At 32.9% G+C, this 12,888-nt stretch overlaps 1 protein-coding gene across 2 annotated transcripts in view; it reads right to left on the bottom strand.

The window, feature by feature from the left end:
- The window catches only part of LOC140046539 (uncharacterized), a 54,042-nt gene that overhangs the window by 25,951 nt on the left and 15,203 nt on the right, over nt 1-12,888 (bottom strand). For both annotated transcript variants that reach the window (XM_072091224.1, XM_072091225.1), the window contains exons 2-16: nt 11,127-11,215; nt 9,973-10,646; nt 9,367-9,420; nt 8,756-8,809; nt 7,828-7,881; nt 7,033-7,086; nt 6,620-6,664; nt 6,045-6,098; nt 5,908-5,952; nt 5,391-5,444; nt 5,228-5,272; nt 4,957-5,010; nt 4,814-4,858; nt 4,562-4,615; nt 3,784-3,828 (exon numbers count right to left, since the gene is read on the bottom strand). In XM_072091224.1, the coding sequence (XP_071947325.1) occupies nt 3,784-3,828; nt 4,562-4,615; nt 4,814-4,858; nt 4,957-5,010; nt 5,228-5,272; nt 5,391-5,444; nt 5,908-5,952; nt 6,045-6,098; nt 6,620-6,664; nt 7,033-7,086; nt 7,828-7,881; nt 8,756-8,809; nt 9,367-9,420; nt 9,973-10,646; nt 11,127-11,215 (1,420 nt within the window). The remainder of the gene's footprint in view (nt 1-3,783; nt 3,829-4,561; nt 4,616-4,813; nt 4,859-4,956; nt 5,011-5,227; nt 5,273-5,390; nt 5,445-5,907; nt 5,953-6,044; nt 6,099-6,619; nt 6,665-7,032; nt 7,087-7,827; nt 7,882-8,755; nt 8,810-9,366; nt 9,421-9,972; nt 10,647-11,126; nt 11,216-12,888) is intronic.

Below are 12,888 nucleotides of genomic sequence, written 5' to 3'. Positions count from 1 at the left end.
TTAAGGGGATAGGTTGAGGACAAAAGGAAGTGTTCACGTTGCCATTATGACCTGAACTGAAGAATATGATATGTTGTTATTGCTGAATGTTATTATTTAAATTCATATGTAGTATACACAGTATAATCTGTATCCATATCACATACAGTGTAGAATAGGTGAAATTACGGGACCCGCTATTTATTGCAATTTTTAACATGTTGACGGTTTTAAAATGAAACGCGAAGGTAGCAATTCCGAAAGGAAATTATCTCAGCAACAACGTATTAACGTGTAGAAGAAATTTGAATACGTGAAATATTGATGCGCGCTCTTTTAAATGTAATGAATTATGACGCAAAAGATGAAAATACGACCTTTTTTATTTAACTGGCCATATGATGACGTCACAACATCCGATTGGCAATATTTTTACATAATTTCGTATCTACAATCCAATAGCTTCCAGAAAAAGTTTTAATCGTGATTATCACATTTTATTCTTACGAGCTATAACAGATTAAAATTTACTGTAAAGATGAAATTGATGCCACACGTGATTTAAATTTTTAGGCATGATGACGTCAAAAAAATTAAAATATTTTTAACTCATACGAAAGATAGTTGATTGACCTAGAAAATATCAAAATCGGGGTAAAAATGGAAAACGGATAAGTGGAGATGCGCTCTATTCAATGTGATGAGCTATGACGAAAGATACAAAAATCCTAAATTTTATATTCGCGTGGCCATACGATGACGTCACAATGTCCGGTTAGCCATATTAATACCTGATCCGATATCTACAACTCATCTACTTCTAGAATATGTCATCCACAAAAATTTGACCGTCTAGTTTAGAAATTACGACTGTTTAAAAAAAGGCATATTTTAAACGAATTTTTTAACCTTTTCATAAAAAACGCGCGCAAATTGTCCAATTCGACGTGCTCGTATGACGTATCTTTAAGTGGAAATTGTTTAAAATTTGGTAAAATTACTAGAAAAGGCTGGAAAAACATAAATCACGCGAAAAAAATACGTTTTCAATGCTACGTGCGCACCGCACACGTAAAAATGTGCGCACGCGTGGGATTTTTTGACATGCTTAAAACGACATGAAACGCGTAGAAAGTTGATTATAAATTAATTTTGCGCATTTTGAAATTTTAAATGCGCGTGCGCGCGTAACTTTGTGTAAAACTCGCAATTTTTTTTCAACAGAAAGTTAGCGCATGATATAAATTAAACTTTTGCAAAGTTTCAAGTTGAAATGTTATTTGGTTGTCGAGCTATGTTAAATACGACAAAATCGTTAAATCGCGCGTAAGTCACGTTGCGCAATTGTAAACATCATGAAAAGCTTCGCTGCACATCTTCATGTGCATGACGATATGTTGAGAAAGTTACAAAATGTTATGTTTGCAAGTTTTAGAGAAAAGCGATCCACAAAAATCATACAGAAAGAAAGAAGAGAAACTAGACATGTAACTCGTCACTTTGACGAGTTAGTTATCCGCACGACAAACGCCACGTGCACGTCATACGTTAGAATATTGCACAGAGAAAAAATTATGGCATTATGACTTGATCTGAAGAATATGATATGTTGTTAGTGCTGAATTCTGTCAATTTTGTGTCATATAGTATATACATGCAAACAGTATAATCTGTATACATGTTACATACAGTGTAGAATAGGTGAAATCACGGGACCCGCCATTTATTCAAATTTGTAACATGGCGACGGTATCAAGATGAAACACTAAGATAGCAATTTCGGAAGCAAATTATCTCAGCAACAACATATTAACGTGTAGAAGAAATTTGAATACGTTTAATATTGATGCGCGCTCTTTTAAATATAATGAACTATGATGCAAAAGATGAAAATACGACTTTTTTTATTTAACTTGCAATATGATGACGTCACAGCATCTGATTGGCAAAATGTTCACATGATTTCATATCTACAATCCAAGAGCTTCCAGAAAATGTTTTAATCGTGATTATCACATTTTATTTTGACGGGCTATTACAGATTAAAATTTACTGTAAAGATGAAATTAATGACCCACGTAATTAAAATTTTTAGGCATGATGACGTCATAAAAATTAAAATATTTTTATCTCATGCGAAAGATAGTTGATTGACCTAGACAATATTAAAATCTCGGAGAAAAAGAAATACGTATAAGCGTGATGCGCTCCATTGAATGTGATGAGCAATAACGAAAGACAAAAAAATTCTATATTTTACATTCGTGTGGCCATATGATGACGTCACAACATCCGTGAGGTAAAAATTCTGCATGAATTCATATCTACAACATATCTGCTTACATATTAAGTTAAAAAAATTAGGGGTAATCGTTGATCCTGAGAAGCTATAAAACATTCAAAATAGGCATAATTTTGACAACATTTTGTAACTTTTTCAACTAAAACGCGCGCAAATGGGCTAAATCAACGTGTTCGTATGACGTAATTTTAATTTGAAATGATGTCAATCTTTTTGAAAATGACTAGGAAAGGCTGGAAAATCACAATTCAAGAGAAAAAAACATGATTTTCATGCTCTATACGCACCGTGCGCGTAATATTTTTCGCGCGCGCGGTAATTTTGTACATGCTTAAAATGACATGAAACGCGTAGAAAGTTGATTAGAAATTATTTTTGCCCATTTTGAAATTTTAAATGCGCGTGCGCGCGTAACTTTGTGTAAAACACGCAATTTTTTTCAAACAGAAAGTTAGCGCATGATATAAATTAAACTTTCACAAAGTGTCAATTAAAAATCACTTTTAGTTTTTAATCTATGATCAATCATAAAAAATCATAAAATCGCGCGTAAGTCACGTTGCGCAACTCTGACGTAATTCAAAAATAGGAGGTGCACAACTTCACGTAAATGCCCACATGTTGTCAAAGTTATAAAATGTTATGTTTACACATTTTAGAGAAACGCTCTACACAAAAATAGCGAGAAAGAAAGAAGAATAATACAGAAAAAAATATTGATCCCATACAATAACAAGGAGTTATCCGCCAAGTGCGGATAACTAATAAAAAGTTGATGTTGATGATTTCGTACAATCACAAGAGGTTATCCTGCAACTTCGTTGCGGATAACCAAAAATGTTGATCTCATACAATAACAAGGAGTTATCCGCTTGGTATACCAAGCGGATAACTAATAAAAAAGGACAACAACGGCTATATCTGTTAAGACAACTTAGGAAATTTAATGTTAGAAAACAAATTCTTATTCTGTTCTACCAGTCGACCATACTTAGTGTTATATCTTTTTGTAGAATTATCTGGTAGGCTTGTTTATATAAAAAGGATAAGGAACTACTAAATAAAATTACCAGAAGGACTGGGCGGGTTATTGGAGTTGATGTATACGTACTTAATTTCAACTATGATGCAGGTGTTCTCTCCTTGGTAAAACGTATACTCTCCCAAACAGACCACCCGCTCCATAAGGAATACATTTTTCTTCCATCTAATATTCGTATCCGTCTGCCTCGAAGCCGTACTAAATGCTACAATAAATCATTTGTCCCACAATCTATTGTCACCTATAACAATTTTGTCCAGCGCTAACTCATGGAGAGAACACCTGGATCGTAGACTTTTTGACTTTTTGCTATTTTATATGTGATTTTATAATGACTTGTATTTTGTATGTATATTTGTTACTATCTCTGCAGTGCATATAAGAGGAATTTCTGATATATGTTTTTTATATTTGACCAAATAAAGAATAATAATAAAAGATATATAAAAAGCAGTTTCACCTTATGGCCTTTCAATCCGGGTACACCTTTGTCTCCTTGTCCTCCCTTCATTGAATAAAACAAAAATAAACAAGATTAACTGACGAATGTAATACAATGTGCCAATATATGTCAGCAAAGGCACACACACATTTTGCAACCTAAAATGATTACAATACTGAAACGAGTATCACTGCCAACTAACACATCTATTAAATGTATTAAGATTAACATAAACATAACTATTATACTGTAATTCAGTAGCGTAACCAACATAACTTAAATCTGTCTTGTGTTGAAAGACAATGCCAACTTATATATTATGTAACTTCTATGTAAACTAGTGTACTCACTGTCGTGTCATCAACCTAGAGCTCTCGTGGCAGTTGACCTAAACGTACATTAGGCTACAAGTGAACACGTTGAGTAAACACAGTTTAAATGTCCCGGTCCGGACAGGTTCACTCTCGGTTAATTCATCAATCAGAATAGCGGACAATATATTTTGTTCTCAATGTATTAATTGTAAAGTACAATTAGGTTTTGGCAAAACATTTACCAATCAACATGGCTCCCCGACGCAAAGCTAATTCGTAGTAGTTAAACATTCATCAATAAGTGATAATATTCATTGCGACAGTTCGTCATCTACGGACCTATGGAAACAATAATGCAGCGCCTAGCGTGAACAACAGGGCTGAGATGGACCAGTATTACTCCAGGGTAACCCACTTCTCTTCCGATATAAAATAAACTGGGTTCTTTATCAAGTTGTTAATGAATAGATAAGATAACTTACACTTTGACCTTTTGGTCCAGGTGGACCTTGTGGTCCCTGGGGTCCTAGTTCACCCTTAAAAAAAAAACATATGTAATAAACAAGTATGTTACAATAGTTAATGTATTATTATTTTTATTTATTTATACAGATATATGAATTATTGTACACACTGAGCATGAAATGTTATATAGACGTTTACGGTAAAAAAACAAGTAGCCTACAATAATTGCCAATATAACACTTTTATGAAGTTTAATAACAAGTTTTTACCGGCTTTCCTGTTTCTCCATCTCTTCCCGGATTGCCCGGAAGACCCTATTGAAATAGAAGTGTATCATTAATGAAGTCATCATTATTACTAATCGCGTTAAAAGGAAAAGGAAAATAATGTATTAATAATAAGTTTATCTTACTGGTTTTCCTTCACTTCCAAGTTCACCAGGGAGACCAGGTTGCCCAATGTGTCCCTGTATACAATATAATACAGTATATGATATAAATAGTTTAGAAATTAAATTAGTTAATTAATTAATTAATACAATTTACTTCACAACATTGTCGCTAATTGTTATTATCTTTATCCAACATCATCAAACGAAAGAAAATGCAAGATTCTCATGACAAAGAAATACGGCAGTTAGATAAGTAATTTACTCTTCCAAGTGCACAATTGCCTTTACTTACCTCAGGTCCAATTCTACCTCGGGGGCCTTGTGGTCCTGGAACACCCTGAAGGAAAGAAACAAATGTAGGACTAAGTGGCATGCGTTTTAATGAAAGCGACATAAAAGCAATTCGAATTTATATGGATTCATTGAATGTATAACGAAAAATATTGTATATTTACAATTTCGCCGCTTGGTCCTGGGAATCCACGAACACCAGGAAAACCGTTTCTTCCCTATGAAATATCAAAGTGTAAGTTTAACAATGTATTTGGTTAATAGATAATGTCTATAGTAATAAAATAATAATTCAAACCCATTATTTTTTTTACAAAACGTACTATAACAATAAAACAAGTACTAATAGACAATTTGAGAACGTACACTATATTCCATTTTAATTAAAATTAATCACAAGGTCAATTACAATATGTGTATCAATTCCTTTATTAATGCTTACTACGGTAATGTATAGCCTATAAATAGATACTTCACATTTTCAATGTAAATGCGAAAAGATTCGCATGCGTTAATGTTAAAATGTATGTTTTAATACAACATACGTTGATATTAGGTTAGGAACAAGAGTGCTATACAATATCTTAGATTAGATATTACAACCAGGTTTACAACTATGTAAGTCTACTAAAGCATTTTATTTTATTTCGTAGAGTAGGCATTACAGAGCAAAATTAGTACCTCAATACCGACCGGCCCTTGCTGTCCTGTTTTCCCACTTGGTCCCTGCAAAAACAAAACAAAATATAACACAGATAACCCAAACTGTTTTGGTATTTTCAATTTAACTAAAATACAAAATTAAAACAGTAAATTACCCTTCGTCCATTGAACCCCTTTTCGCCTTTAATTCCCGTTTCTCCGATAATTCCCTAAATTGTGGACATAAAATTAAAATTAATAAATTGAAGATAAAAACTGTTTGATAAGGAAGGAAGTGTGAAGGAGAAAAACACTTTCTCGACCGTCTACGCATAGGTATCCAAGTCTGATACTGTTAAGCGAAACGAATGATTTCGACCGTGATAAATAAAACATCAAGGGAAGTAAACCACCTCAATCTGTATTCACAGACATGTCAATATCACATTGACAGTCACAATTAGGTCATATTAACAGTAAGTAATGATATTTAATAGAACGTTGCCAAGTTATGGGCAAGTCAACGGAATTAAAAGTGTTATATTTTTTTGGCTTTAAATAAATGTCAGACACGAATCTTGTTACCGTTATTCTTTAGCCACTAGGCTATTAGTATTAGTAATATAAAGCGCCACACTAAAACCTATAAACATGTTATAACCGACACGTCGTTTATTTGATACCGTTTTCTCAGTGGGTAAAATATGACGTAGTCAATGTTATTGTGGACATTAATTAATTAATATTATACCTTAATTCCTTTGTTTCCCTTTGGCCCAGGTAATCCACGCTCACCCTGATTAAAATAAAGTAAAATCATAAATGAAGAGAATTTATAACACATAATAAACTCATTAAATCAATTGAAATCACTGTATGTCGACAAGGTAACTATTATGACGCCCTCTATCTTGATCAACTTTTTACAAAAAAATACTTTATAAAGTACTGTAAAAAAATTAATTAATCCCATAACAAAACAAAAGTAACTCCAATCATATTTAAAGAAGTTGATCAGCTTGAATTGTTCCCATAATGATATGCCTGTGCAGTATTTACAAATTATTCACAAATTGTCACCGAAAGCATGACTATATTTTATTTTTATACTGTTTCTTCATGTCGTTCTTTACGATGTAAATATAGATAAACTGATTGTCTTACCTTTATGCCATTTAAACCTCTTTCACCAACCGTTCCATCAATTCCCGAATCACCCTGAAAAATAACGATAGCTACACAATTATTTACATTTTCAAATTAATTGTTCTTAAAACAAATAGAACAAATTAGTAACCAAATGTGTAATGAATCATAACATTATTGCTCTCAATAAGCAAACTTATATTTATTATGACGGCTAATCGTTTTAAGTGCTTGTTGTTTAGCAATTCGTCGCCATGGACGCGGTTCACTGAGATATCCAGAAACCCATGTGACTCACGAACCATTCTATATATAATGATTTCTAGGAAGGAAATTTATGAATTTCAATATCCTGTCGCTCAAGGTTGAGTTTTCACATCTTCAATTCTGTCAAATAAATAATGATGAATTGAAATGTCTGACCTAACATAAAAAACTGATTGTATTTTTTTGTGTAATACAACTTATTTAAAATGTATGATGGAGGGTGTGAACAAAATAGAAAGTTGTTTTACAGATGGTATGGTGTTTTCTGTTTAACTTTTGTCTATAATAACCGTAAATAGAATACATTTTAATAATAATAATAATAATACCTCATCAATGAGGAATAATTATCAAGTCTGTGAATAGTCGAGCATGTTGCGCAATACGATCAAAACAGAATCAAAATGATGTACATACTAAAAAATACTGAATATAATAGTCTAGCAAAAGAAGAATCGAGTGTTGGCCTAAATGTATTTAGTGGTTGAGTCACCATGAACCACCATACCTTCAATTTGAAACACAGGTAGAGTATATTGAACTTACCGGTAATCCTTGTGGTGCAAAATACCCCTTCAGTCCTGGGTGACCTCGTAACCCCTAACAAACAAATCAATTAGTCCAGTTTTTATTTTTGTATTATTAATTATTTATAATACCAATATTGCAGTGATATCACTGATCTTGACTTCCCTGTTTAAAGAAGGCTAATACAAATTTAATTAATACCAATCTCTTTCTGTACTAATGCTATTTTTATCTATTTTTACTAAACAACATTACCATTCTGAACTACTTTTGATAATAAATTATTATTATTGTTCAATCTTACAGCAACTCTATGCATTTCAGAGTATAAATCAATGAATATAACAATTTTTTTTTTTATGATGGAAAACGAAGTTCTATTTCTGTAAGTTGTGACCATTTTACCTCTTTGAATATGGGAATACCCACTAAAGTGTAAGTATAATACCAAAATCAAAATGTTAGATTTGTAGAAGTGCCTGGGTTTGGTCTGACTGTAGGCCTACACAAATATCTACACTAATTGTTATGCTACGTTGTTTCTAGAGTCCTTACTGATTTTGTGCCAAACTTTATTTCTGCATAAAAGCTTAAAAAATTGGCGATGACATACAGCTTACATGAAATGACTAGTTGCATCATATGTAATGTGCTACCGGTAACTATTAATAACCTACAATGATGACTTCCTATAATTTAATTTCCATTTTATTTCAGACATACATATATTCGAGATAAATAAATCCACTACATAGGCCTACAATTTACCTACCAAAGTCACGCTTGTACTGATTGATACATGATTAGATCCAAAAAACAGTTAACATTATACACACATTTATTTCCTCGTTTTGAAAGATTAAGATTCAATGAGTTATGCTTTATGAATATCACTATTTACATAAAAGTTATCCTGATTCGTTTAGATTGTGCAGTGAAAACCTACCGTTTGTCCGATGGGTCCAATTGGACCAGGTTGACCTTTGCGCCCGCGCTTTCCCTATAATCAAATATAAAATGAGTGTAGAATTATATTGGGTAAATTACAAAAATAATTAGCTTTGTAGTGATTCGCTGTGTTGTTTTGTATTTCTATCAATATGAAATTGGATTAAATTCAGTAACGTGAAGCTATTCGTTTGATTAAAGGAGTTTGGAATTTGTTGTACAACTCTCCTTTTAACATTAAACTCACGTTTCACCATGTAATTAAAAACAACAGCATTATTTACTAACAACAAACCCGTCTTATTTATACAGCTTAGTAAAACTGTTCATGTTCTTCTAGTATTAACGCTTAGTATAACACTTCGTAGGTCTCTTATAGTTATTCAAGTCTGAGTGTAGTCACAAAGAAATTGAGAATGTATGGTAAAACTGCGTTCAAACGCTCGTATCAGTAGCATACACTAATTAATCACAATGCTTCCTCAATTACATCCGTGGTTATCTAACCTAATACTATAGGCTCTGTGAATTACATCTAATAATTGCAGCATTAATTGCCTAACAACACATCTGGTAATATTTAAATTTAAATTACTGTAGAATCATTACCGGTTCACCTCTTGGTCCACGAACACCCGGGAGCCCAGGTACTCCAATTATGCCCTGAAATTAAGAACATGTTTTACATGAGTAACATATACATTGATAGAAATGTGCTTTTTGAATTCAGTTAATAATACAATGAAAACCAGGTTAATCACGTTCAATTTCAAAACTCTCAGGAACCAATGAGAATTATGTTTAGTATCAACAATAATAGGTCTAATTCAATAATACGCTTAATAAACAAACCAGATCCCTACGGGGACCGTGGTTTCTATGTTGTACATTACGGTACTGTACTTCGTGTATAGGCCAATATACACAAAAGAGCGGATAATACCGCGTGTTTGTCCCGCGTAAAATCTGTATCTATCCCGGAGCGGGTTTCCGCTTAACCGCACATCCGCTCCGTGTTTTGTGAATATCAATATAATTAAAATACCTATACCTCTAAATGGTAACTTTTTATGTTGAGATAAGAGTTGTATTAGGAATTTAATGATTTTAATAGCTTCGGTCTGTAAAAGGCATGACAGGCTGGGTCTACAAACAATGACGGCATAACTCAATCTAATATTATAGAAAAATATCGTAAAAATTGACAATAATTACCCTTGGTCCCTTAAAACCCTTTTCACCTTTCTGACCATATCTGACAGACATCCGATTCGAAGCAGATCTTGGGAAATCTTCTGCCCCGGAACCACGTTCTGCGTCGTCCTGAAATTCTTGATCCACTAACGATGGGTCTTTAAATAACTTTGAATTTGACGTATTCGTGACATTTTGCGGATTATAAGTCTCTGTATTGTAAGATATTGTTTTATTATTATCCTCTAAACCGTTTATATTCGAATACTGATTTTGGTCCATTGATAAAGTATGACTATTGTCTGTCTCATTTTCTTGATGTTTAGTCGCATCTTTATGTGTAACAGTAGTATAAATAGATTTTTCGTTAAAACTTTTATAAAAGGTATTATTAGTTACAGAATGTAATTCTTTTGTTCGATTTCCAGGAGGCGGTTCCCCGACAGAACTTTCTGATTTTGTGTCCAGTATTCCATCAGAAATATTGTTTTTTTGTTGATTTGTAAATAAAGAATTAATATTTTCTGAAGATGCTGATGACGTTGCAGGTATTTTAAGTGGTTCCTTTGTGACAAAATTATAAGTTGTACTTTGTAAAGGTGGGTCTATAGTGGAGGGGTTATAGGTTGATAGAGGTATATTTGTTGTCTTCCCTGAGCTCAGTTCGTCTCTTCCAAGACCTCCAAATCGTCCATCTGTTGGATAAGAACAAATAGAAGAAAGACGGTAAATCACTAAAAATTAATGTGTGTCAACTTAATATTACACTTATATATACACTGTATATTGTATGTCTCATTCCAAATATAATACTATAAGTTGTATTTATATAATAATAGATATTGTTACAATTGTCTAAGATTTGTTTTATTTCGTTTCAGTTTTGTATCAGCATAAAGACAGTGGCTTAAGTATATCCCAACTTTTCTGAAAGATGCACTGTGTTCAAAATACACATGCGGATTTGTAACACCTGACTTTGACTTATCCGAGAATACTTGTCTACCACGAACAATGTTCGAGGAGTTTCAGTGTGATGTTGTTTTACCACTTGGCCACTCGACACGACAATGATCATTAGTAAAGTCTATGAACAATATTATATATCGTACGTTACCGGTATTGTATCCCCGATTGTATCATTATTTGGCTTGGATAGATAACTGTATTCATACCTTTTCGCTGAAGAACAGGCGCTACCAAGTTAGAATTTAATCCGATGATGACAATAATCACGCTTAATTTCATCATATTCTCGGTCCACCTAAAAGAAAAATGCATTAACATTAACCAGATTTGAACAATACATTTACAGCACGAAATTAATGTACACAATGCATATGCATGAGCTGAATGGAGAACATAAGTGTTCTATCTATGAAACGAGCCGGATCCGAGTTATACACAAGGTAGTCAGGTTTTATTAACAAACATTCATTTATTCAATAATCAATGCTTCCATCTTTAATCAATATCTAATAAATTAATCCAAAACCTAAGCGGGAGGCTGGGACAATCACAAATGAAGGTCTCCAAAGTTGGCCGGGGAGTATGGTAATATTTATAAGCCTAGCGTATCACACAATTATACAATCAAAAGGTTTCCGTGGGATAGAACCATAATAATACTGTGTAACTTTTACAACAATGTAATATAACTATGTATTGGAAGGCATAACAGATACGGAAATGGCGAGAATAAAATCGAGTGTGTCGACAATAGGCCTACAGAAATTCGAGAAAAATAACAACTACACTATCTAATCGTCGTGGAGGCGAATAAAGCAACGAGTTGTCCTTGAATAAAGTACCTGCTTAAAAATTCAGAATTACAGGTCAGAAGTCATGACTGTGTGGGATCTACAATTGTTGTTTTACAAAACAGTACAACCAACAATTTATTTATTTGAAATTTATTCAAAACAGGAATTCATTGAAAAACTAAAAGTAAAACAAAATTATTTAAAATTTAAAACGAAACATAAAGTTAAAAAAACTCATAAGTAACACAAACATCATACAGTATTTTAATAATACTTTTAATGTTAATGGAGTAATTAAAATTACTCCATTAACATTAAACGTAATGTACTTTTAAACACAATAAGGAATATAGGCCTACCCATGGTACAAACTGAATCCAATCGCTCAGAGTTCAGTACCGAGTATCGGTATATTTAAAGGCGATCATATGTCAAAATGCCTGGTAGCTATAATTGAAAACGATACCTATCTACAACTGAATAAAGAGACAGGTGGGAGTGGAATAAATCATTATACATTAGTAGATATAATGTTTTAAACAATATTAAAGATACCGTACGTATTCGGATAGAATTTTATATTTTAGTTAAAGTATTATGCGTGCGAAACGCCATTATGTGCAAACATACTTTTTTACCATCATTAAGGCAAAATGCTAGAGCCTAGACTAGTACTGTGTTCTGTTTGTTTAAATTAAAAAGGTAATTGGTACGCGAAATTAAAAACCAAATATATCACAGTACAGTATTTGATATAACATTTGCTCTTTTCATGCATGAAAGACAGGAGAAGCTGGTCTTCAAAATGACCTTCAAATTGATGTTAACAAAATGAGTAGCGTTGTTACAACCGCTAATGTAGAAAACGCCAGCTAATGTCGAAACAACCGTTAATGTAGAATAATCCACCGCTTATGTAGTAAAACCTCCAGCTTATGTAGAAACACCAACAGCTTATGTAGTAAATAAAAATCAACACCAGCTAATGTAGAAACAGTCAACAGCTTATGTAGTAACGAAAATTGCCTCCCAGCTTATGTAGTTACTATCGCCAGCTAATGTAGAAAATGTTATATATTTTACAAAAATGTCTATAATTCATGTGCAAGCATCGATCTTTACTTAGCTATCAGTCTTTCCACCTCTCGTAAGTGACCACCTCTTTTAACGACCA

The sequence above is a fragment of the Antedon mediterranea genome, chromosome 4, assembly GCF_964355755.1.
Source record: "Antedon mediterranea chromosome 4, ecAntMedi1.1, whole genome shotgun sequence".
NCBI classification, from domain to species: Eukaryota; Metazoa; Echinodermata; class Crinoidea; order Comatulida; family Antedonidae; genus Antedon; species Antedon mediterranea.
Note: the sequence above shows the minus strand (reverse complement) of the source record. Positions and strands in the feature narration are given on the sequence as shown.